Below are 27,113 nucleotides of genomic sequence, written 5' to 3' on the forward strand. Positions count from 1 at the left end.
TCTGACAAGCAGTTGGAGTCGCGGCCATGGGGCGTTTCGCGGGGCTTCTTTCTCTCCTGGCCGTCGCCATCCTCGTCCTCCTGCTCCGTTGTGCTGCCGCCGCCTCTCTGGTGCCGCGGGGCCGCCAGGCTGGCAGTAACGAGAGACCCATCATCGGTAAGCGGAGTGAAGTGTGTGTGTGTGGGGGGCTGGTCCTTCATCTGCCGGAGGCCGTTCCGCGGGGGCCGCCTCGCACCCTGCCTTCCTTGCGGGGGTTGGGGGGGGGGGGGGTGCGTTACTGCCCGCGGTTTGTGTGCGGGGCGAAAGGTCTCCTCAGGCGGCGGTTTGGTTTGGGCTTTGACAAGCTGCGTTACGCTCTACGCGATTTGTTTGAATATCGTCAAATAACAGCGCACGTAAGGAGAAGCTGTAGTACGGAATAGGGAAGCCCAGCCTGCGCTAGGTGCTGCGTGTTGTTCCGTCGCCAGGCGGCGTAGCGGCTGCCCCCCAGGATGTGTTTGGGGCCGCCAGCCTCAGGCGGTAACCGGGCGCGCAGGGCGCCGGCGCTCAGTGTGTTTCTGTCAGTGTGCCGCGTTCCGGGGCTGTGCGGGGCTGACTGTCTCTCTTGGACCCTCCAGGGGTGTTGTCCCAGGAATGCCACTTCAGGAAGTTCCGCAAATTTGGGAGCTCTTACATCGCTGCTTCGTATGTGAAGTTTTTGGAATCTGCCGGTGCCCGAGTTGTGCCCATAAGGTAGATTTTAATATCCTTACAGGCGGGTAATGACCTAGGGGTGTCCTCTCAGCGGGACGGAAAGAGGTTCTGCTGCCCTCCTGCGTGTTTAGGGCTCCTCAAAGACTGTTTGGAGCTGTTGCAACGTGCAGAGTGTTCTAGAAATCAGAATAACTGCACATTGCAATGTGTCATTTTTAATGTTTATTCCTATGGTAATAACCTTTCTTTGAAAATCATAATTTCTGTTACCTTCACCTGTAAAATTGCCTCCTGTAGTTTACATCCATGGTTTTTGAAGTTAGCTGTATTCAGTCTAATGTGTAGTGCCACGTAGATGTATCTAGATACACCTATAAATGCTACTGTTTGTCATGTTCCATAGTCTTAGAACATAGTGATGGAGAAAGGCTGTTGGACTCCTTGAAGAAACCAAAGTTCAGCTCTGCTCAAACTCTGGATCACCAGTTCTGTGTGCTGTACTTTGGTTGTTGGGTAAAAAGTAGCAGAGTAATTAACAGAACTGACAGTAATACTCGGTAGCCAAGAATATGTTATAAAATAGCGAATGCACTGAAACTTGATAAAAAATCTGAAATTTGTTAAAAAGATAATGGTCAGAAGCTAAAACCAGCATCAGAGCAAGTGCAGAATGTCATAATAAGCTGTGTTGACACAGTCCCATCAGAGCACCAGTAGAGTGCCTGAATTAGGAGCTGGTGTTCCTCACGTAGCTGGTGGAGCTTTCTGAATGGTTGCTCACCAGGAGCTTCATTGATGAATGGAGCCTTCTAGTTCTGGCAGCTAAATTAGAGGCATCGGAGCTGGATGCTTTGAATATACCCAGCGTAGCAGTTCTGTCTGAGCGTAGCCATCACAGTGGCTTGCTGATGTTTTGCTGATGCTGAGGTCTTTCTCATCTTTCCACCTCACAGCTAAGTCTTTTCTGAAGAATGGGTGTGACCCACTGTTTGCAGCTCTGCCCTTCTTGGAATCAGTGGGAAACCGCAGTTGCCAGTCTGCAGGAAATAATAACTGTGCCATTTGTGTAAATGTCAGATTTGTTGGCCCCCCACAAAGGGGGCTCAGAGGACCTAGTCCTGACCTGTACCTGCTATGGTTCTGTTTTCAGTCTTGTGGAAACTCGGTCTCTACTGAGCTGTTCTGGGTCAAATGTTTCCTTCAATTTGGGACTATTTTATTCTGCTTAACTTATGCTTTATATATATTTTCTGTGTCCTGGGTTTCTGTTCAAGAACAATAATAGATATTTCTGTGGTTAAATGTGTATATTTAAAATGTGTTCTCTAACTGTTTTCTTGGTGTTTCAGATTAAATCTTTCAGATGAAGAATATGATAAACTATTCAACTCTATCAACGGGTAAGTTTTGAGCACTGACTGTCTGACTCTCTGCTGAAAGAGGTGATATTCCTCGTTTTGAGGTCTGCCATGTTCTCAAGACCGCTCCATTTCTGATCTCTTGAGAGGTTGTGCTCAGCACTGAGGACATGTAACTATGTTCTAAGACAGAGCACCCACTATTACATTGTTTCTGCCTTTCCTTCCTTGAAGAGTACATGGCAGATAATCTGTAACAATGCCAACGCTCATTTTAGCATTCCTCCTGTGCTTGTGCACTGGCAGGCAGGGGTGGCATTATAGTGGTTAAAAATTTTATAAGTGAAATAGTTCACTTCCTCTTCGTTGCTTTTTCCTTTTCCTCATTTGCACAATCACCTTAATTTTGCAATTTAATAGTACTTGCTGGGTGTCTCTTCCTCATTCCTATGCTTTCTTGTTTCTTCCAGTTCTCCCCATACCTCCTCTATCATAAAAGTTTATGATTTCCCATCTCTTTTATCCTTTTCTCCTTGTGTTTTTCCTTTCTTGCTACGTGAACGGCCCTGTCTTGCCTCTTGTGATTCTGTGGCTGAGGTCTTTGTTAGACAAACTTCCTTTGTTAGGTCAACTTTTCAGCTGACCTATGACAACTGTCTTCCCATGTGTTCTTCCTACATTTGAAGTGTTGGGTAGTGGGATCTAGGTTAATGCATATAAATGGTGGTCAAAGCAAAGCCACAACCTTTTATGTTTGCCCTGTGCTAGAAGTGCACTTTAGAAGAGTTAAATCAGCTGATGCTATGCTTCATAGGCTTGACTGTCTGTGAGCCCACAGCATGTGATTGGAATTCTTGTCATGAGATGAGCCTCTTAAACCATTAGTGTCTTTGTTATGCTTCTGCATATACTAGAATGTTATTCAACACGCATAGAGCCTGCAGATGTAGACCTGTGGCTGTCTGGGTAGAGCACTGTCCTCTTCAGCTCTGCAGCAGGCCCTGTACACTAAGGCATGCATTTATACAGTCTTGCAGTATAAGACAGTGATGCTTTCTTCCCTGTGGCTCCTAATGTTGGAGACAAAATGAATTGTTTCATCCCATTCCCATGACTGCCAGCCTCTCTGGCTGGCAGAGGGACTGTCACTGATGGAGTCTCCTGTTATTTCTATCCTACCACCTACCTCAAGGCTAAAGAGGGAGTTAGGCAAGCAGATCCATTTTCCTTAACCTTCTGTCTTTGTAGTGTCTGGCAGTTGGGTTTGGGCTATGTAGGTGGGTAAGGCTAGCTTGTTGCCCTCCACTGTTGGCTAAAGGCTTCCACGGTATAGATGTGTGTAAGTAACAAATAAGATTTCTGGAGGGAAGGACTTTCCATTCTGTGGAAATTAGAATATGAAAGATGTATATTGATCTTTCAGGTTGTAAGAGCTTACCTCCAGGTTCTTTGCAGTTGGACATTATGAATGTGGCATTTAATAATAAATAAAAACATGGAACTTAATATAGTAGTGATAGAATTTTATGAAAGTGGCAATGTAGTCTTAGGATAGCCTTTGAAATTCACAGTGAACATCATCATTTCTAACCAGTTAGAGATACTGGAATACATGTAGCTGCATTTCAGTCTCCTTATGACAATGTCAAGCCATTATCATTGCTACTTAATGGGTTACTTCATTTTTGCGTTAGCAGAAATGGCAATTGTTTTTCCTAATTAGTATTGGCCAGTTTTTGGTTTGAACAAATGGAACAAGTGAGGTGAATTTCCCACCATTTCCAGGTAAGGATCGCCTTATTTCTCTAACTAGATCTCTAGAAATCTATAATCTGGCCTCTTCTGAAAATACCTTCAGCCACATTAATTTTTTATTTTGGCACTGGAGAGTAATATGTTTTCTATTTTTGTGACTACTGCTCTACTTTTCTACCAAATATTTGGTGGCTTTTGCGTGATTCTGTGTGTCATTCACATTAAAATAGACCTGGCCATAAGGATTGAGATGCACACACGCTCTGTAAATGCTTGGCATCATTTGAGAAGTTAGTTATTTCTAGCTGCTTGTTAGTACTTCAGTGATGCAGGTTGAAGTCATCAGAGCCCAGAAACGTAGATTAAATCCTTCAGCCACTTTGGTAAAAGATCAGCACCTGATGGATGTAAATCTTGTTGGGGTTCTACTGCGGTGGGTTAGGGAGAGCTCACACATTCAGTTCTCTTGATTCTGGGGGTACTGTTACAGCCAGAAGCAGCTTCCTTTAATAATATTACTGTCTCTGATGCCACTTGGTTACTTTCCATATCATCACTTGTATGTGTGAAACTTCTGCTAGACTATACTGAGTCCTTTTCTTTTGTGGTGTTTGGGGAACCACATGGAGCCATTGCTTATTACTTCTTTTTTTGTGGTGGGAAAAGATCGTGCACTATTTCTTTGAAATTGTTTCTGAGATGGCTTTGTCTCCTTCATCTATATTAGATCCAGTGTGACCAAAGGTTACAGGCTAAAGTACTTTTATTTTCCCTTTTAATGGAAACTTTCTGATCTGTGTTGTCTGCCTGAAGAAGGTCATTCTGCTGGGGCCACAACTCTGTACTGAAATTGAATGGGATAAATTGAGGTTGCAGCCAGGATTTTTAAAGTGATAGAAAGAGCCAGCTAAGAGTCATGACAGGATTTGAAGGAGTCATGGCAGACAACCCTCTGGCATACCAGCTGAAATTCTTGTTTTGTGTGGTTTTTACTTACTCTGTTCTTCTTTACGTTACACTAGGCTACTTCAGTAGAAGAAGACTAAGATCTATGACGTGATTCAGGCTTAGACACCTAAACTTAGCTGTCTGCACGTGCACTAGCTATCTAAACTATCACAAGTGAGTGGTGGTTAGTATGGACAGTGGAGTCTACAGGGATGCTCAGCCTATTGACCTACTTTTGATCTACTTTAGAAAACATATTTGAGTCTTTGTTGACTTTTCTGACTAGTTCCCTGCTGTCCATAAGGGAAGCTTAGATGCCTGTCTAGAGATTTCTGAATCCTATCCTTAAAACCGCTACCAGACTTTTCTCTGTCTATTTTGTCCACAGTTTAGTTTGATTAACATTGCTAATCCGATTCTTGGATGTTGTCTTTCAGGGTACTTTTTCCAGGAGGTGGTGTGGATCTTAAGACATCAGGATATTCCAGGGTTGCTAAGATATTTTACCACAAGGCATTAGAGGTAATTACTAAGGAACAATCTGTTCTTGTTATTGTTGCTGTTCAGAGATCAAAATGATAGGGAAGCTTGTATTTTCATAGAATTCCATCGATATCAGTGTGTTCACTGAAAGCCTGATAATAAGTAGCTTATTGCTGGTTTCTGCATTAAAAAAATAATTTACTAGTTTAAGATTCAAACTTCTGATACTCTTTCCTGTTATAGGTTATCATGATCTTCAACTCCCAAGTTCTTTGGGTGAGAACAGTTGTTATCCATTTTAATGTGGGGCTTTGTGGTGATGTGGAACTTGCACCAAAGTAACAACACCTTCCAAAAGTGCAAGTATCTATTGGCATTAAATGTTCAAGAAAGATATGCATTAAAAGTAATCATTTCTAGAAGTCTCATGTCTAAAGTTTAGACTTGGAAGGAATTTTAGAGACTCTCAAACCAACTTAATATAACATTAAGGCCTCCCTTCACATAGATGTTACACTTAGTGAAACAGCTTTATTCTTACTTATGTATAAGTAGATTTCAACATATATGTGCAGGTCAGACGAGGTATCTACATTAGCACGTGATATTTTATCTATTTCTTTGCAGTGGTAACTGTAAATACAGCAGAATTTTAAAGTAAGCACCAGCTTAATTTATAACATGGAAAAAAGGTGGGAAGAAAACTCAAAAGCTTCTATTAGTTATTTTTAAAATATTTATATCATCACTGGCTGATGGAATTTCAAAAGATTGACTTTCTGCGTAAGCTGTTTCTTTCAAAGACCATCAGGAAGACTCTGAATCCTTAGTGAAGATTTAATTCTCTTTGAGCATAAGAGGTGGATTTTATTCAGATAGTAATCGACACCTTTTGAAGTAAAATTTGCATTATGGAAAGCAGTGGAGATTCACTGAGCTTTAAATACAATCCCTATGGTTTGTATTCAAATTGATCTTTTCTACAATTGATCTTCCGTATTCAAGTTGATAAAAATATAAATTTTCTTCCCTTTTTTTCCTCCTCACTAGCTTGAATTTTATTTTCAGCTAGCATTGATCAAAATATTCAGAGAAGTCATACTTTGGAAAGCTTTTCCCAGTTCTAGAGCCAATAGTGCTTAAACTGTTACTGTAGTAGAAGAGTTCCATGGCAGTGAGGACATCCCATTTACCCTTGCTACCAGCTTTCCAAGAGCAGGCAGGGAGAGCACAAGTCCTGGCACTCACAGGACCAGTCAGCTGCTGCAACTCAGCCATGAAGTTTCCTGCTCTCCAATCCCCTGTGTCACTGTCTTCATTCACCTTAAGTCTGTCGCCTTAAACCTGAATCTCACAAAGACCATCTCGCTTTGATATGAGACAGTTTAATCCCATCTGTCTACTTGAAACCGCTTGGTGTGTGCAGCGCAGCCTGGGTCTTGGTTTTCAGCACTGGGGCACGTGTTCCTTGTGGTTTGCAGGACTGTTATGAAATGCCACTGACGTTTCACAACTGTGTGTAATTTCACGATTGGAGAGGCAGGTCTATTAGATGGTACGTGTGCTTCAGGTGAACAAAGGGTAGAAAACAATTCTCATTTCATCGTAGTTACCCCTTATGAATAAGTTGGGGCTTTTTTCTGTGCTGTTTGTGATGATGCCATGTCTCGATTTTTATATTTTGAGACTTAAATTAGAGCTGTTAAATATTGGTAGTTTTACTAATGTAAGATAAGCTATGATAGTTAAGAGGGTATTAGTAGGTAGAGCATTGCCTCAATTTTATTATTTTTTTAAAATGTATGAGGACTCACTTTTCTCTTCGTTTTCACATGCTCACAATGAGAAGAAAGGACTTGGTCTGTCTCTACTTTCATATGAATATAGGATGTGAAATGCTTATCCCCATCCAAATCAATAGAAATTTTTCTTGCTAAGCAAAAACCTCAATTAAATACTCTTCCAGCTTCTACATTGTTTTTTAAAATGTGGTATCTTGGGTGTTTAATATATGCTTAGTCTCTGGACTAATAATTATAAAAAAAGGGTTGGGGAGGAGGAAGGGCACAAAAAGTTTATGGTTCAATTGTAATTGTCCTTAAACTGTAGTCTGTGGTTTTCTGGGGTTTGTTTGGCTTTTTTTGATTGTTCTTCTTTAGTGCCTTTATTCCTTACTTACATTGAAGACAGACAGTGGAGTTGCAAGTCCTGTGTCTCTAGCTATATGTGACAGGTGGTCATGAAAACTCTGCAGTACTGTTAGCCTTCTTTCTGTAGATCTTCCATGTTTAGCTCTGAGAAGTAGTTCTGTGGGTTTTATTAGCATACTATCAGTACTGCAGTGGGGTAACACTTGTATTCTAGGCCTGTAATTTTAGCTTCCTCAAAGATGACTTTTGAGGAGCAGCTCTTTGGGTGATGGTTGTGGCAGTGCGATATGCATAACTTAACAGGAGTTCTGGAACATTCCAGTCTACCATTTGCTTACTATCAGGAATAAACCATATAAAAATACCACATCACTGTGGTGTATGTACTGTGCTTAGTTAAGTGGTGGGAAGCGAGTAGTGTTCTCTTTACTTTCTTTTTCTCCTTTTTGCTTTCTTCTCTTGTTCTTACACCTACCTGCCAGTCTTTATTCTTTTGAAAATGACTGTCACCTTTTTCTGTTGCATAACATGTTGTTATCTTTCTGGAACACAGGTCCAAACCTGCTAGTTAAACAAGCATGTAAGGCAGTCACTTAAGACATTAGCCATGCCTGCAGTAGGGTTTACATTTTCTTGATACAGATGGTGGGCACAGGCATGTGGACATTGCAAAGGGCCCTTGTTACATATATCATCACACACTTCATACAAAACTGTGAATGGTAATGAACGGGCTTTCCCTCAAATGGGTGACAGATTGTTTTTTGTCCCTTCTTGTGATTGCCTTTTTAATAGAAATGTTGCCATTCTGGTTTCTGTGCAAGTTGCTCTCAACTTATTCGTCAAACAGAAAAATTTAGTATCAACATTAGGCTCAGTGTGCTTCTTCAATGGACACGTGTATATTCCCTAGCCTTTGTGCTTTAGGAGAAAAATGAAGTGAGCCTGTGTTCATTCCAGTTGTAATTGAACTGTTACAATTCCTCTGGTAGCAATTTGTACTACTGTAGTAGTTCTACTTCTCGCCTACACAGGAGAAAGCGAAAAGAGTAGGAAGTTCTCTTCAGTCTTCTTTCTGTAAGTCTTCAGTACTCTTCCCTTATGTTCTTGTTTTTCTTTTGAAGGCTAACGATAAAGGAGATTATTTCCCAGTATGGGGAACGTGTCTGGGACATGAAGCGCTTACCTATCTCACGAGTGGTAAAGTTTTGCTTGTTAACACCAAGACAGATGGTTTTGCACTTCCTCTGAACTTTACTTCAGGTGAAAAATCCATTATATATTGTGTCTGAGTTCTGCTGAGAGATGTCGGGGGGTGTTCACGATTAAATGCACAGGGGTATGTGTTTGGGAGGTTTCTGATTACAATCTTGTTAAATTCTCTTATTAAGTTGCCATGACTATTCTAAAAAGTCAGTGCAGCGCAATCTTTTCTAAAACAGAGATATGTGCACAAGCTGTTTGAGATCAACACTGGTCAGCAAAAAACAATTATGATTGAGTCATTTGGTGATTTGGACCTACAAAAGTAACGTGGGTTTAGGTCCCTTTTTGTTACCGAGCTGAACAAAGTTCACAGGTCCAAAACCTATCAAACTGGGACAGCAGGTGATGTAAAACTTTTTCAAATTGCATCTTTTCTAACAATGACTATTAGCATTGCTGGCCCACTCATATGCTACCGACATCAGAGGCATCCCTTAAGATAGAGGTGTGCTGCTCAGAAACCCTGGTAACATGTGGCCTCTGCTAATACTTAATCCTTTAGTTTGTGAATAATCCATATGCAGACAATGCATCATTATAAAGTTTTGTCATTGTGCTTGTTGTGAATGGAAAGCTCATTGAAATGAGTGGCAAAGAATGACCCTTATTTCAGCGAGACTTTAGGTAGCAAAGTTGGGTCCTCTGCCCTCCAGTCTTCATCCAGTGGTTACAGGATACTGAAAACATCTTGTAGTTTTTTTACTGATTTTCCTTGCAGCATGTTCTGAAATCATAAAGCTGCATTACAGAAAAAGTTTAATGTAGTATTGTTAAATTTGTTGTCTGTTCAGTATTAGTATTACCAGCTTGGGTAATGGACAATATCTTTTTTTTTTTCCACATTTTCCTTTGCAATAGCTGCAAAAAACAGTAGATTATTCAAGAATTTCCCTGATGATGTATTACATGCATTTGCTACTGAGCCGCTGACAGCAAACTTTCATATGTGGAGCCTCTCCATGGAGGTATTTAGTAATTTTATTTCCTGAACACAAAATGCATTTGTATGTTTAAAACTAGAAATAATTGAGAAAATAACACATATTCTTTTTTTCCCTCCTTATCACAGAATTTCACAAAAAATGAAAAACTTCGTAATTTCTATAACGTTCTGACCACTAACACTGCAGATGAAGTGGAGTTTATATCTACCATGGAAGGTAAGGAAATTACTTTCCTTTGTAGGCTGTGGCTGACATACTTCTTTAGAAGTGTTGTGACACTGATGTTAGTTTGCACTGCAGGCTTGCTGTTAGGATAGTGGGGTGAGCATCAGCCCTGTCTGTGCCTTGGCTTCGGGGAACATGTTCTGTTTGTAGTGGTATTTTAGCTTTTGAGTATCTGTGAGCCTAATTGCTCACTCAGACCTGCCATTCACCTTCCAGGTATGCTGTTACACTTTAGCACTGGAATGTTGAAGTGCTGTGATGTGTACAGCAATCATCCTGTAGTAGTTTGATCCCTCCACAGTGCAATGTGCCTCTGTTGCTCCTTGCTTTCTGCTTATGCTAGCATTCCTGTGGTGTTCTGTGTCCATTTGCTGCACAGAAGGAACAGCTCAGGGTACTGAGGTAACAGCAATATGCCTCATGACCTTAGCAGCAATACTGGCAGTGCCTTTCCCCCAGAAGCCTTTTTCATTATATTTCTAATGCCGTGTATGTTTTGCACCAGACTTTCTCACCTCAAGAAACAAGTTATCTCTTCAAGGAGTGGTTTATCTTGATCAGTGCACTACCAGCAGCTCAGCTGTCAGCCCGTGGGATTCCTCTGCATGGCATCCTGGCTGTCCTCCAGAAGAGAAGAATAGCAGTTTGATCAGAAAACCTGATTAGGCTAATGACAGATACCTCCTGTGCCTGCAAGCAGTTTATCACAGGGCAGCTTCAGCTGCTGTGCTGCTTTTCTGTGTAAGAGGGTTAAGGACTGACAAGAGAGCAGATGGGAGCAGCGCCTGGATTGACTGGACCTTTAGGGAAGTCTGAGGACTTGGATCTATCTCATCAAAATGCCAGGGATATCCTGTGTGGCTGTAAATATTACATACTGTATGATGCTGGCAGTGGATAGGAAGTTTTGAGACTGATACACTTGTAATGTTTTTTACTGTGTGTATATATAAATTCTGAAATGAAGAATCAGAGTGATGTACAAAAGTCTTCTTGCATGGAATAAGACCATTTACAACATCCATTTTTTACCTGCAGTCCTACTGTGACTTTAAACAGCAAGTTAAGACTCTGTTAAACTTTTGTGAAACTGTTGATAAATAAGGTATTTTTATAGCATATCCCTTGAGCTTCTTTTGCAGTAAGACTAAGCACATAATTCTTAAGGCATAGACCTTGATTACATGCTTTGTGTTTGCTTGCAGCGTACAAATACCCAATTTATGGTGTCCAGTGGCATCCAGAGAAAAATACTTTTGAGTGGAAGAATTCAACAGCCATTCCTCATTCCCCATCTGCTGTAAAAGCAACGTATTATATAGCTGACTTCTTCATCAATGAAGGTAAAAAGTTTATTTTCTATAAATATAATTTTTTTTTTTAGGCTGTAGCATTAGTGAAAAACTTTGAAGGTGACAGACCTCTTTTTCAGCTGTCAAAGTTCAGTACCTTTTCTCAAAGTTTTGAGAAGATTATTCTGCAAGCTTTATAGGCTTATAAAAAAGCAAGGGGTACTAGAAATAGAATGGCTTAGGAAAAGTGACATCAAAAGGCAAGGCATTCTACACGGTCTTTTCAACAGACTGACTCAAAAAGTGGTTTTTTGAAAGATCACCATAACACTTTTAGCCTCCCTTGCACAAAGATGATGAAAGAAAAAATAAAATCCTCCATTCATAATTCCAGAGGTTCCTTCAGTTCCAGTTCCATTGAATGACTGAGTTATAGTCATTTGATGTATTCTCATTTTTGTTTGGAAAATGTATGCACCATATAAATATTGGTTGGGCAGTACACAGATATGAGTGCCAAAGTTTTGTACTATAGGCAGCCCAAGAAGTTTTTTAATTTTACAGAGCTTTTAATTTGCTTGTTTATATCCTAACAAGCTGAAAATAAAGAAGTTTTAAAATTTTGGTAGTTTGACACTTATTTGCTGTGAAAAGGCAGGATATAAACACAGGAGTATTTGAAGGCATCAAACTTACTTTATTCCTTTATTCATGCTTGTTGTTCTGCTGCAACACCATTTTCATATTATAAATTAGCTATTTATGAAATTGTCTTACCTTTTCGACTGGAACTAGGAAGAACATAATCAATAGCCTAATTGAATTTGGTCTCTAGGTTCGTTGTCTAATTGAAAGAGTCACCTAATTAGGGAAGGCCAGACAGTGATATGAAGAAATGCAACTTGTGCTGACCTGGTCAGTGAAAAATTGTAGCAATAAAAGTTGTGCCTTGTTTTGCACAATGTAGTCCTACTCCCCTTTGTGAAAAGGCAGTAAAATCCTGTGAAATTCCTTGTCAGTATCCATAAGCTTCCTGTATTTCAAGGATTTAGATGGGGTACTTATGGGAGACTATGACAAAAACAAAGGGGAAGATAGGAGAAAGCATAGCATAAGTCTTTTTTTTGTTTTGTAGCCTAATATTAGAATGCAGCATGTATTCTGGATTTGTTTACTACCTTCTATAGTACCTGTCCACACACTGCATTACAGATCGAAGTAAGCTTGCTCAGGCAATTATCCTATTGAAGTCCTGTTGAGACACAGTGTGTGTGAGTTCATATATATACACATACATATATATATGTGTGTATATATATATGTATCCACATGTAATGAATGTGTGCATGGTACCACAAAGGTGTGTCACTAGCTTTTTTTTTTTGTTGTTGACCTTCAACTCTAGTAGAACAAACTTGTTCCAGCCAGCTGTGTCTACCTCTCCGTGTCATACCAAATCTCAAGTTCCTCTTTTACCTCCCCGGTCTGTGTACAGCTGCTTCTGCAGAGTACTTCAGAGTACGTTGCAATGAGTAATTGATGGGTTTTAGATAAAATGAGGCAGAATGTCTTCCTTGTCTTTGAAAATCAGCCATGGAGTGAAAAATGTAAACTGTTTTTGGCTGGCAAAATTCCATTCCTGTATTTAATAACTAAACCATTCTATTAGGATATGCAAATGGCATATATTATCGGCTCAGTACTGGGGCCAGTTCTGTTTAATGTCTTTTTCAGTGACGTGGATGAGGGAGCCAAGTGTGTCCTTAGTAAGTTTTCAGGTGATACCAAGACTGGTGGGCATGTTGATCTGCCAGAGGGTAGGCAGGCTCTACAGAGGGACCTGGACAGGCTGGATTGATGGGCTGCGGCCAAGTGCATGAGGTTCGACAAGGCCAAGTTCTGTGTCCTGCACTTGGGTCACAACAACCCCAAGCAAAGCTACAGGTTTTGAGAGGAGTGACTTGAGAGCTGTCTGGAGGACAGAGACCTTGGGGTGTTGATCAACAGCCAGCTGAGTATGAGCCAGCAGTGTGCCCAGGTAGCTAAGAAGGCAAATGGCATCCTGGTCTGCATCAGGAACAGTGTGGCCAGCAGTATGGAAGTGATCCTTCCCTGTACTCAGAGCTGGTGAGGCCTCACCTGGAATACTGTGTTCGGTTTTGGGTCCCTCACTACAAGAAGGATACTTGAGATGCTTGAGCGTGTCCAGAGAAGGACAACAAAGCTGGTGAAGGGTTTAGAAGACAAATCTTATGAGGAGCGGCAGAGGGTGCTGGGGTTGTTTAGCCTAGAGAAAAGGAGACTGAGGGGTGACCTCATTGCTTTCTACAACTACCTAAAAGGTGACTCTAGTGAGGTGTGGGTTGGTCTCTTCTCCCTGGTGGCTAGTGACAGGACAACGGGAAATGGTCTGAAGTTGCATCAAGGGAAGTTTAGGTTGGATATTAGGAAATACTTATTTACTGAAAGTGTTGTCAGATACTGGAACAGGCTGCCCAGGGAGGTGGTTGAGTCACCATCCCCGGAGGTGTTTAAAAGAAGAGTAGATGTTGTACTTGGTGACATGGTCTAGTATTGGACCTAGTAGGACTGGATTGATGGTTGGACTTGATGATCTTGAAGGTCTTTTCCAACCGAAACCATTCTATGATCCATTGTTAATTTTAACCTGTGTGGAGCTGCCAACCTGAGAAACCAGATGAGGATTCAGTTTTTATTGTCCTCACCAGCACAGTCCACTGTAGCACTGCGACTTTTGGTAGGCTGAACCTCTTTCAGCATAACAAGTACTTGTGTCTCTGGTAGATACTGCCTGTGACTCAGTCTCATGAGTAAATGTTTTTTGTACAGTCCTGGCTTTAATTAATAATTAAATTTATCCCTCCCTTGTAATAAAATATGCTGTAGCTGCTTGCTGAAGATGTTTCTTCACATACAAGTTGCTGTAATTCCATTTGCTGTTATGCTACCCGGAATAACTTACTTTGCCAAGAAAGATCCTGTCAGGGAGGATAACAGTAAAATGATCTGTACTTTTACAATGTTTTACAGCCCGGAAGAGCCTGCACCATTTCCCCAGTGAAGATGAGGAAAGAAAAGAATTGATTTATAATTATACTCCAGTTTATACAGGAACATTTTCTTCGTTTCAGCAAGTCTATTTTTTTGATTGAGTATCGTGTCAAAGGTGCCGTGTTGCTCTTTATAAATGGAATTATTTGCCAGCATTGTGTAATTAAGCTGAGAGAGTACACTGCACATGAGAGCAAGCAGGTACAGTCCTTTTCCTTTACAATGATTTATCTTGTGTTTCTCTGGCACTGTTGGACCATTAATGTAAAGATTTACATTTGATGACATCATAATTGTCTTGGATCACACTTTAAGGCAAGCAACAGAAAAATGCATTTTTCTTCCAGGGAAGAGTTCTTGATTATGCTTTTAAACTTGGAAATAATCACGTTTAGTACAAGGAAAAGCACTGCGGTCATACATTTTGAAATTAGGATGTTATTTGTAAAATATTTTGTATTGTGATAGCTCTAGAGGCTGATATACATGGCTTGGTAAAATCCTCTCCTTTTCAAATAATTTAACAATTGAGACTCTTGGGGTTGTCATAAATATGTGTATGTGACCAGGTTCTCAACAAGGACTGTCTTGTCATTTCAAAAATTGACCAAAATAGTAAGGAGGTGTGATAGCAAAGAGATAGTCTTGCCTAAAAAGCATATGTGTTATCCTGTGTATGAAACTGTTTCTCTTGTACATTGAGCATTGTTTGGAGTGCTTATACCTTGTGAGGTGTATATAACTGTGAGGATGCAGTGTAAGCTAGAGGTTGCAAATACCAGGTAAAAATAAGTAATTTCAGAGGCCACAGTTAAGTGTTGATTCCACTTTCAGTTCTTTTCAAATTCAGGGGTTTTATGTCCTCCGAGAATTTGTGTGAGAGTAACTGGAGTCAGCAGAAACATATGAGATGCAGACATTTGTTTCTTTATATCGAAAAGAATGTAAACATAATTTTTTCTTTAGAGTCTGAGTTTTCCTGTAGCTACTGGATAAAGAGGTAGTTTGCCATTAACTTGGAAAGACAGTAGTTTGTCTGCCATCATGAATAGTTTAATCCAGCTAGAATTTGAACAGCAAATGAATGTATATGAAAAAACAATCAGTGCTGAAATATGTGATAATAGCAGTTGCATTCAGTCATTCAACACACTGTGATACTTCCCCCCTTTGCTTTGCTGCACACTTGCTGAAAAATTTGTTCAGTGGTTTTGTGTGGTGTCCAAAAAGGAACTAAGACAATCAAATACAACTCTCCTCTATTGCACAGCTTCCAAACTCTGTTAACATCAATAGGGATTTGGAGTTTAAGAAGAATTCAGGTTTATACTTTGGCACTGTTTTGTAGTACCTTGTACTCTCAAGTACCACGTTCTGAATAAAGCTGGTACGTTTCTCAGGTTTTTCAAGTAAAAACTCTCTAACTTGTTCTTGATCATGAACCAGCTGCGTAAGAATGTGAAATGCATTAGTTAAAAAAACTGCATTAACTGTGACTACCAGAAAGACATTACCAGGTAATTATGATCTTAAACATGCAATATCAAAGATTATTTCTACATTTGTCAGTTCAACCAAATTCAGTAAATGGAACTTGAATAACCAAGTGTTTTAAAAAAAATTAAAAAATATTATGCTCTACAGTTGTATGTACATGTAGCAGCTAAGATATTTACAAACAGAGTCCAGTCTCCTACAGAGTGGTGTATTTATTATGAATTTGTATGTCTTTTCTTGAAATCTTTTATCTTGTAAAGCCTTATTTAATGGTGTCCATGGTTTTTCTATGATCCGTGAAATAAACTTTTATTCAAGCAATGAGTATTTTTGTTCTCTTTTACATACCATGCATTAACAGTCGTTGTCTTTGTATTTCCATTCGTGACAGTCACAGGTCAGGAGGCTTCTGTGACCTGTGTCCACGTGGCATGGCCATGTCAGCAAGCCAGGGTATGTGAGATCCAGGGCCTGGCATGGGCAGCACAGCTCAGGCAGGGCCCTACACCCGGGACTGGAGTCTCGGTGCTCTTAAATGCCCTGCTGAGCCAAGGGGCAGAGAGCAACTTTCAGCAAGGGGTGGAAGAACCCCTGAGGAGGTGGGAAGGGGTGGCAGGGCCGGTGGGGTGCTCTAAGCAGAGCAACTGCTGTCTGCAGGGTAGTGAAATGAGAACTCTGTTCTTTACAATACCTGACATCTTCCATCAAGTTCTACAGTCAGAAGCAAACTAGAGGAACACAGAGTTGGGTAACGCTCACCCAGTAGAGGGCTTAAAAAATTGTTTTAACAAGAGTTTCATTAGACCTCTCTGAGTGATTTACAATACAGAACTTTTAACATAGTTTTCAGGATTAATGTTGGAGAGAGAAGAAAAGGAGGCTTTGGCCATAGTCTCAGCTTCCTCAGTGGGGCTTATGTGAGCCTAATCATCTTGCTTACTGCTGATTCAACGATCAGCAAGGTGACCCTGTGTGTCTTGAAGATTATATTAAGCAGTCTTTCAGAAGAAAAACGAATAGTTTTCTTTTTGCACTGTTCCGCTTTTACCAGTAGATGGCCTACACGAACCGGTATTTGGTGCATGGGCTGGTGTCTCAAGTTTTAAGTGACATGTTGAATACTATATTTACTGTAATGTGGATTTACCTACATACTAGGGGATGTGGGAGAAGAAGGAGGGAGGAGGCAGACTGGAATTCTACTGCCGTAACTGTCAGATTAGTTCCTGCAGGAAAGAAACAGATACATGAGTATAGAATTAATTGAGCTGAGATTAAATCTTGATTCTGGTAAATAAAACATTTAAGCATTAGCTGAAGGTAACTGGAATGATGTTCCTATTTTCAGGTTGTTTGTTCTTCCCCTATAGCTACAGAATCTGTCTTGGTTCCTTTTCTGTACATCTGAAATTAGCTCATGGAAAACAGAACAGCTTGGATGAGAAAAGCCGAGAACCTGAGCTTAGAAAACCTTTGCCTGGTAGTTAAGAAAGACCATTCTGAATTCCTTCAGGCAAGGAAGAAACATCCTGAGTACAGAGTTAAAGAGTAAGAGCCTAACTCCCAGTCTTTACTTGGGGGGGTGGCGGAAATCAAACCACCACCCATGCCAGCCTGTTGACTTCAGTGCCGACAAACTTTACTTCTAGACTAACTTTCCATCTTTTTCACTTCACCATCAGTGCCACCTTGTTCAGTGCTGTGGATGTCACTCACCCAAAGGATATTGAAAACTGGACTGCACTGCACTGCTGCGCAGCTTTCCATGGACATTAGCTACCTCTCAGGGGCCGGTGGTTCTTTTCTTGGAACACTGTGGAAAGCACAGGGAGGGTTTGAACAACCAGGAAGAACAGTAACAAGTAGTTCCCCAGCTGTGTGCTAGGCTTTCATTGCCCTAATGACACAGGCATCCCAAGAGGGAAGAAATAGCTGTGTGCATGATCAGGCAGCTGAACGCTGCATGCCAATGCATACTCAAGAATGTTTGGGTTTGAGGTGGGAGGGTGTACACAAGGTTTCACAGCCATTAACTGCATTTCTTTGTTTCATTTTCTCTCTTGGGTTTTTCTCCTTACCTGGAGTTCGCTGGTATGTATCTGGTGGTGGGATCAGAAGAGCTATGGAAGTTGGCTAGCGTTCAAGTCCCATTAAGGTGTCCAAATGCCTGTTCAAATTATTTTGGTTTGAGCGATTATGTGGAAGACAGATTGACAGATACTGTGAGGTGATTGATTGCCTTCCCTTGTTAGCCTTGCGTCTTTCTCCAGGGCAGGCTTTTTTCCTAATCCAGTGCTTATTTATGGGGCAAGCAGTGAGGAACATCCTGCCTAGAGCCACCTGTTGATTAGGATACTATTCCAGCTTTCATCGCTTCCTTATATTTGTTTCATTATATAAGCAGTGTGCTTCAAGAGCCAGCTTTCTCTGTGAGTTCTTACATAATGAAAAATTTCAAAGACCCTTCCATCCAAAAAGACTGAACCATCTAAAATTAGCCGTCACTCTTTGATAGAGCTCTCAAGGCATTTTTTTTTTAACTTAAGCAAAAAAACTTCAAGTTCCCTTCTTTGTGATTCTCAAATGTAGCGAACAAACATTCCTCACAAACCAAGTTTCTGTAAATGAAAAGGGAGTAAATGCTACCAGTTGCTTCCAATCAGCAGAACAATTCGGGGTGAGTATTCTATGTACTTCCCAAGTTTCCTTTGAAGATCTAGACTGGCAGGTATTTTACTGTGTTTTTGAAATTATAGAAGTCTGAGGACTGATTTTATATGTGGAAAATCATTAAAATCACTACATGTAAAATCACTAAAATCGCTAAAAACACTTTTCCTGAAGTGTAGATTGACAGCAACAGAAAGCTTAAAATGGCAATTTTCTATCTTGGAGCTCATTAGGAAATAAGTTTCTCCCTGTGACCTTTTTGGGGCACCAGTATAATCACCTTCTTCAGACCCAGAATTCAGCTTCAGACGGGGAAGTTTAAACTTCTAGTACCTGAATCTCACTGGGATTTACTCAGCAGCTCTCACATTAGGCTAATTGCTAAGGGCCTGCTTTTTCAGAAGACAATGAGACTTATATTAATGTGATTGCATCCTTTTATTGATAATTTTTACTGCTATTACATTCTATTAATGATAATGTTAATATTGGTGTTGCAGAGGAGCTGAAAAGTACAATTAATATTTTACAGGCAATTTCTGAGGCTTTTCTGAAGAGTCTGTGACTGAATTGAAGCACTTCAAGACTCTGGCTAGACCCATTCTGACCTTAGATGGAGTTAGTCCTTGCAATCCTTCCAAGCTTCCAAATTAATCACTAACATTTATACCGTTGTATCACCGAGGGAGTTTGGAGCCAAAGCAGATCTAACTATATTGTCTTGAACTTCCTGAGGAAAAGAGAGAAACCTGAAGACCCTTATTACCTGCTTTGCTTTAATCTGAGGAGTTTTTGCTGATTATTTCTCACTAGTATTTGCAAGAATCATCGTAGTCCAACCACTCAGGAGTACCAGTATCCCTTGTTTCTATGAAATCACACCCACAACAGTTTTGCTTCTTCATGCCACTAAACTGAGTAGGGCAAAGTTATGGTACAGATGAAAATGTATCTTTATACATAAATTTTATTTTAAGATAAGCTGAATCAGGTCACATCAGTGTGAAGAATGCCAACTCAGACGTAACACCAGTTTCAATAGCAGGGCTCACTGGCTTTCTTTTGTTTCCCCAAATTTGTCACGCGTGTTTTGATAGTAGAGCTCAGGCTGTCTTATAATAAACCACCCTTCTGGCAACTGTTCCTGCAAAGGCTCAGTGTAGATGGTGAAGTTCACACTGGAGGTTTTGCGCTAAACCTAGTGATGACTCCTCCTGGGGCCTGGCCTTCCGACCGCAGAGCTGTTTGTGGGAACAATGTGAGTTACGTGGCAGATGAGGTTTGGCAAGTCAGAGTTTCACAAATCACACTAACCTGTCATGTCTTATGCTTAAACAATGTAAGAGAGTTTCACTTTCCTAAAAGCAGAACAAGTGTGAGGCTTGTGCCACGGCCTGGCCGGTGAGCAGAGATGTGTGCACCAAGTGCAACGCGTATTTGTGCTGTTTGCAAACAACATGAAGTGACACTCAGGAAAGCCATAAGGTGCCAAATATGTTCTGTCTTCTTTCATTCCTCATAAGAGATAAAATTAATGCATATGTGGCACAATGACAGGATTTATATTTAGAACTTTTATCTTCTTATCTGAATAAATGGGATTCTTTTTTTTCTCTTCTGATGCTTGGGCTGTTGATGGGCTGGCAGTGCTTCATCTCCTGCTCACCTTTGCAGTTTGCTGTCCATATCCCCGTGATCTGTAAAGGAGCCAAGAGCCAGGCTTGCAGATGTGCTATCAGCCCCTCCCAGCAGCGAATGTTCGTCCTCACTGCTGCCCTATAGCTGTGTGGTGGAGCAGGATGCTGGTGACCACAACAAACCACTCACCGGAGCTGAACGCTCACCCGTGCTGTGTCATTCTTTACAAAGCCAGTGTACATTTTGAATTCCCAGATATTAGTCTATTTGATGTGGTGACACAAAGCAGATCTCTTCTGGGATGAGTTATCCCCAGGTTGAGGAGCGGAAAAATATTTATAAGGTTCCATTAGGGGTAGGATTTACTGTGGGAAGAAAAAAATCCTGGGGGGGGGGGGGGGGGGGGAGGGGAAAGCAGCTGTTATTAGATTAGAACTTGATTGTCCTGCTCAGTGCTTTGATGGTGCTTTGATGACCTCGTATGGTAAATGAAGGGGTAACTGAACATTTTTCTTATGACTGCTGCAGCCTCTAAATCACTACAACACATCGTTTTTATTCACAGCTTATCTCCTGCTAAGCTTGCCATGAATTCGTTGCATGTTTTTTAACTCATGACTGTAATATTGAAGAATAGAATCCAGGCAGATGGATGATTAATTATATGAGAAGTAATTAAAGAGAAATATGATCTCATACTTTAATGAGTAACAGGATTTCTGGTAGTTGTCTTATTTTCTATGTCCTGTAGAACTTATTGATAAATTATAAACTAAATACCAAAACTTCAAACCAGTCAAGAAAAATTAAAGACCTTCATTTACACAATTTGAAATTAAACTGGAGCACTAAAAAATAGAGGCAATTAAAATTTGGGATGTCTCAACTGCCTGATTAAACATCCAAGAAGATGCATGACTGACACTCCTCTCCAATCTTCATTTATTTGTTCAATATTAAAAACTCCTCAGATGTATATATGCCATCTGCTGTTCTCAGATTCACTGAGCCTTGTTATATTATGCGTCTGCAAAGAATCTTCATTTGATTTCATTAACTATAGAAATTTGCTTATGAAAATTTCCAGTAGAAAAAGCTGATACGTTCTAGATATTTCTGATAATGGCCTGATCTTGTTGCCTCTTTTGTCCTCAACTGCTCTATTTGATTGTTACAGCTAGGCTGCAGACTGCTTTGGTGTGATAAATAACACCAGCTGAGTGACAGCAGCCAAACTGGGTCCTTCTCAACACATTCAGGCCACTTAACATCGTTATTTCCTCAGTGCACTGCAGAAATCTCCACCTGGAGATGGGGCCCTTGCTCAGCTGATGGACTGTGGAGCAGCCTGGAGCCTAAACTGCTGTGCGGTGAACATCGTGCTGTACCAGTGCCAGGGTGAGCAGAGATCATAACAGTGTGTGGGGACTTTCAGATGAAGGAGGAAGCTGTGTTGGCCGATACAGACATCAGGCAGCCCAGGGAGGGACTCACATGGGCAAGCATCCCAGTTGGTCCCCATGATGCCCTGCTTCACACCCTCCATCACAAGCTAAACCGTGCCTTTGCCTCCTGCCAAGGTGAGGAGAGCCTGCCGCCCTTCCTGGGTAGAAGCAGAGTTGCAAGATGACACGGGAGGAAGCCTAGCCTGGGTCAGCTTCATCAAGACCCTCCATGCAGCTTGCAGTGAGCTGTTCTCCCCTCTCTGCCTCCATTTGCCTTCCTACCTACTGTGCCTTCCGTCTGCTGAAAGCCGTTACACGTTTGTACAGTAGTAAGCGTGCTGGGATTTGCTGGGACAGCTGCTGTAATACAGCAAACATATGGGAATGAGGAGGAACACATCAGTGCCATAAAAGAAACTAGCCCTCAGGTCCTGGAGGCAAGCTGAAGCAAGACATGGCAGTTGCTGTCGGTTAACATTGTGAGTTACTTCAGGCATCGGACTTCCCGGCTGACTCTTATTTCTGTTGATTCAAACAAGTACCTGTGGCTTTCAATCATCTGCCTGCCTGCCAGCTGCAGTGTCTGAAAGATGGAAATCTTTGCAGATTATTTCTTGTCAGCCTTACGGATCGGGACAGGGGTGAAATGGCAGTGCTCAGCGCATAGCTACCATCTCACTGTCAGTGCTGATAAACTGCTTCCATCAGCGCAATGCCAGGAAAAGGCCACGCATGAAGGAATGGTCCCTAACCCTCTGCTCCTGGGAGCAAATTCTCTGGGCCTCCACAAGGCCCCTGAGGGAAAAAGTGGTGGTGGGGAGGTAATGCTCTGATGTGTGAGTCACTATTCCACTGTAGCAGGCCACGTCCCACCACAGAAATGTCTCTCTGAGAACAGGTGGTAGCTGACTCCTCTGCCTGTGGGCACTGCACAGCTTTCCCCTGCTGTGTCAGTCAACCTAGCTGGAGGGGAAGTCACTGAGGACACACAGCAAAGATTTAATTTCTCCCGGGAAAAAGGTGAGATTGAAGCAGGCAACTTCTCAGTCTGAAGCATAAAACCAATTTTCAGGTCAATCCCTGTATGACTTGGGCTGCTTTTTACTTACAGCTGCACCAATTCTTCCCATTCCTGTAGCAGGAATAGTGGGAACTTGATGTAGCAGTGTGGAATGGAGTGAGCTACACGTATCTGAAGAGGTGTGTGAGCAGTTCCAGAAGCTGGTGGATGAAAAAGAATGTCTGTGGAGACTATCAAAATGTCTTACTGGGTCCAGGTATATTTTATGAACTCGTATTTCTGTTGTGCTTTTCCCTTTTGCCATCTGTGTCTTTTACAATCCTTCCTCCTCGTTCCGTGCAGAGATGCATCAGAAGAGCACAGTGAAGTCAGCAAGCTGCCTATGTTAATGGTCACACAGCAGCCTCTCCACTTTGAATTCCCATGTTTTGCTGCACACTGAAGCATAAGCACTGCACACAGTATCACAGCCCCACTGCTGATGAAGACATCAGGAGAAAGTACGATCGGATTTGATTGGATTTGCCTCTGCTTCTAAGGACTCCTCTGTGCAGCAGCGTGAAAAAAGGAAGTGGATAAAATAGTAAATCATTATGGTCATACCTTATCCATTTAATATAGAGAATGCAGGTATTAAACAAAGGGGACTGCAAATACACAGTGCCTGGTGTATGTGCAAAGAGGCACTCCAGTTTGTGATGGTCTCTTCCTGTGCTGGACAGAGATTTAATCCACTGGAAGCAGTGGCTCGAGCTCACTGAAGGGATAGGTATGCTGAAAGGACAGGCTGCCTGTCAGTCCAGCAGGCACTAACTCAGCTCCTGCTATGACTGCTATCACTGGTAATGATCTTTATTGCTCTCACTGGGGCCAGTTTCAAAGACAGAGAACTTCCAATAGCCATCTGCAGGGTCACCCAATAAGCACATGTTGTATCGCATTAAACATGCCATGTCCAAGGTGCACATGCCCTGGGGGCACTGGGTTTAAGATTTACTGTACTAACAGTCTGTATATTCATACTGAATACAGCCAAATCAAAGATAACACTCACTAGAAGCCCCCACCCCCAAAAAATTATGAGATTACTACACATCTGAGATATACCCCAAGTCCTCAAGTGCCAATGTCAAGCATGTGTAATTTCTGGACAGGGAGAAAGGACACATCCAGGAACAATGACCACACAGTAACTGTACACAAAGAATCCTCATCATTTAAATTCTGTTATACTATACCAACCTTTGTATTCTATTTTTCTAGTACCCCTCTTCAGTGCAATTTTCAGTGATGTTTTTTGTCTGCTTTAATAAACCATTTAATAAACTTTTCTGGGTTCAGTTTGATTTTGCAAAAATAACATCAGCAAACCAATGTAGCACTGCATTTTGGTGAGGGCAATAGGCTCTTGCATGGTGTTAACCAAAGCAGGTACCAGGATTGCTGTTGCTCAGCTCCTTTTTGACTGAGTGCTAAAGTGGAAACCAAGTCTGGAAACGGTCAGACTTCTTGGCTATGTTTTTAAACTGCTTTAAGTAGCCCTTTTGACAGCATTTCTACTTGAGTCTCTTAACCTACCACATGGAGGGTTCTGTGATTTGTGGGGGTCTTTTGGGGTTTTTTTAAAACATCTCTCACTTCTCCCCCGAGGGAAAGAGAAATAGATAAAACTCAATCCTGTAAATGACGTGTTATTTTTAGTTTCTGAATTTAGTTATCTTTAATTAGTTTATCCAGCTGAAAAGAAAAAGAAAACCTCATGCCCTACAGCAGTATGCATTCATGTATAGCTCCTAATAATTTAATTTGCCTGTAAAGAACATGCATTAAAGTTGTGTGTGAAGAAAGTGGCACAATTCTTTATATTTAATCCTCATACTTAAGAAAGGACAAATACTTTCCTCTTTTTCACAGAAAGGGGCAACTTAACCTCCAAACCGCATACCCCCATGGCGTGCCTCAGAAAAAGCTACCAGAAACCTAAATGCAGTACAAAACCCTCACCCTCTCTGTTGGTTTCTTGCATAGCTGTTTATCTTCTCTTGCTTTTGCTCCTCACACAACCCATGGAGTTAATCTGACTGGCATGTTTTTCTAAATGACTTCTTTTCTCTGAATGTGGACTATTCTTTTTCTTATGTTTCCTTTGCTGATGCACCTTTCCAAATCCTTGTCTTTGGCACTGTTTTCTATGATTTGTACCATGTGCCATATCACTCCCTCCTTTGTGTCCTAACCTTGGCTTTCCTTAGCAGAGGTAGAGCTTTTATAATTCTTCAGTTACATGGCATGATTTAGAGGACAGCTTTTGCATTGTCTTCCCTATTTCTTTTCTTTGCAAATGTACCCATGCTCCGAACAGTCTTCATGACTCACCTCACATTTTTTATCCCTGCAATGTCTGTATCCATAGAAAACCCAGTGCTTAAGAGAAGGCAAGGGAGCTTTCTACCCACTCCAAGCTCAAAACTGAAGTCCTACCCTGTACAGAGATATTCTCCCTGTGTCATGTCCATCCAGACCAAAGGAAGAGGAGCCCTGAGGATGTTGTGAGCCTCTTGCCCCTGGTGTGGGATCTGCTTTTGCTCCAGGCACTGAAGCTTTGCAAAGTGATTGGTGGTTCCGCAGCCTGCTCCTATGTGTATATACATGACATAGAGCATATTTAATAAGTTGTGGAGAGCCAGTGCTGCAGTTGTGTCAGTACATAAAATAAAGTGGGTGGGCCTGTTCTCTAAATTTTTGCTGGAGGGACCCTGCACAGCTCATTCATATGCTGCTAAAACCCGAATCAGGTTGTACCCATTGATACTACTGGGAACAGTCCCTGGCCCATGCTTTCTCCCAGTCTGGGCCAGCCTTGTCAGGACTTAATCAAAGCCATGCCAAGGGGTTAGTGACAATATGACAGCAATGGTGGCTAAGGGTTGGTGCTTGCGGTCCCATCTTCTGTTTCCTTAAAATTTCTGTGGAAAAATACAGCTGGCAGAATACCTTACAGTTTCCAAGTATGATGGGAAAAGGCCTGTAGTTTCTTCTCTGTTTTCCAGTAAGGCTTGGACCTCAGAGTACCAGCTGTGTTCAAGTACCGTAAGGAAGCACATCTACAGAGGCAGCCACATTTTCATTCTTCTCTGGGAGGACAAAGACATATCTATACACCATTATTACTAATGCATTGGGCCAATCAGGTTTTCATCAGTTGTTTTAAATGTCATTACAGAGGATGTGAGTGTTTTCAGAGTTTTTGGAGTGGATATTCCAGGCAGATCCAGGAAGTCATCTGTATGTAATTTGGAAGCAGAAACTCTATTTATTAAGGAACACCCCTTTCCAACATACTGAGTAATGTTATGCAGAATTGTATGTTGCACAGAGCAGACTGAGAGTCTTAATAGTTATACTGGATGAGCAGAATGAATCTCAAAAGATAGGAAGCCAGTCTTGTAATGCATTATCATGGCTGGCCAAATTAACCCTAGAAACTGGAGATAGGGGAAGAATGCTCAATCTGTAGCTTTTTTTCACTCCCTGAAGACTCTGACTCCAATGTTGCATTTGCTCCACACATGATCTTGTTTAAGCAGTCTCCAGAAAAAGGTATTTGGATTAGTTAGATATTCCTGCATTGTAAGTTTTAAAAATGGCATAGCTACCAATAATTGTATTTTGGTTTGCTATAATAAACTATTTCTTCTCAACAGGAAATAACTTTTTTTTTCTTTTCTTTTTTTTTTGATGAGACTGGCATTTTAATTTATTTGCATTGTAAGTCATCCTTTGGGAATATGAATGTTCTGACAAGTCAGAGAAATGAGAACAATCCCTAAATGTATCAGTAATTTTGTACTTCAGATTACTGCTCCAACAAATGCATTCCCTGGATAAAAGGGAAGGAACCCACCCATAGCCCTTCTAGACATACAAACCAAAAGTATTTTACTATCATTGAACTAGACTGCATTGAAAACAGGGTGCAGCCCTTTCTTTCAAACAGCTATGGTAATAAGAGAGTCTGAATATTCAAAATACAACTCTTGCCCAACTTTCACATTCACATTTACAAAGTTAACCTACAAGTCTCCCGCTGAGAGATAAACAAAGTAATGTTACTCTATCTTCTGACATCACAGAACATTAGGAGTTGGAAGGGACCTTGAAAGATCATCTAGTCCAACCCCCCTGACAGAGCAGGATCACCTAGACTAAATCACACAGGAACGCGTCCAGGTGGGTTTTGAATGTCTCCAGAGAAGGAGACTCCACAACCTCTCTGGGCAGTCTGTTCCAGTGCTCCATCACCCTCACAGTGAAAAAGTTCCTCCTTGTATTCACATGGAACTTTCTATGCTCCAGCTTGCACCCATTGCCCCTTGTCCTATTGCTGGCCATCACCGAGAAGAGCCGGGCTCCGTCCTCCTGACTCTCACCCTTTACATGTTTATAAACATTAATAAGGTCACCCCTCAATCTCCTCTTGTCCAAGCTAAAAAGGCCCAGCTCCCTCAGCCTCTCCTCATAAGGAAGGTTTTCCACTCCCTTCATCATCTTGGTGGCCCTGCACTGGACTCTTTCAAGGAGTTCTATGTCCTTCTTGAACCAAGGGGCCAAGAACTGGACACAATATTCCAGGTGCTGTCTCACCTGTCATGGTAG

At 41.4% G+C, this 27,113-nt stretch overlaps 1 protein-coding gene across 1 annotated transcript; it reads left to right on the forward strand.

Annotated features, from left to right (window-relative positions):
- Positions 1–26: 26 nt before the first annotated feature.
- GGH (gamma-glutamyl hydrolase) lies at positions 27–14,287 on the forward strand (the record flags this gene model as incomplete). The annotated part of the gene is made up of 9 exons (XM_084280217.1): positions 27–156; positions 618–732; positions 2,043–2,093; positions 5,192–5,276; positions 8,512–8,650; positions 9,512–9,618; positions 9,723–9,813; positions 11,028–11,165; positions 14,166–14,287. 9 exons carry the CDS (start codon positions 27–29, stop codon positions 14,285–14,287), a joined length of 978 nt encoding a protein of 325 aa, XP_084136343.1.
- Positions 14,288–27,113: the final 12,826 nt, after the last annotated feature.

Source organism: Gallinula chloropus (assembly GCF_964237585.1).
Source record: "Gallinula chloropus genome assembly, chromosome: 2".
NCBI classification, from domain to species: Eukaryota; Metazoa; Chordata; class Aves; order Gruiformes; family Rallidae; genus Gallinula; species Gallinula chloropus.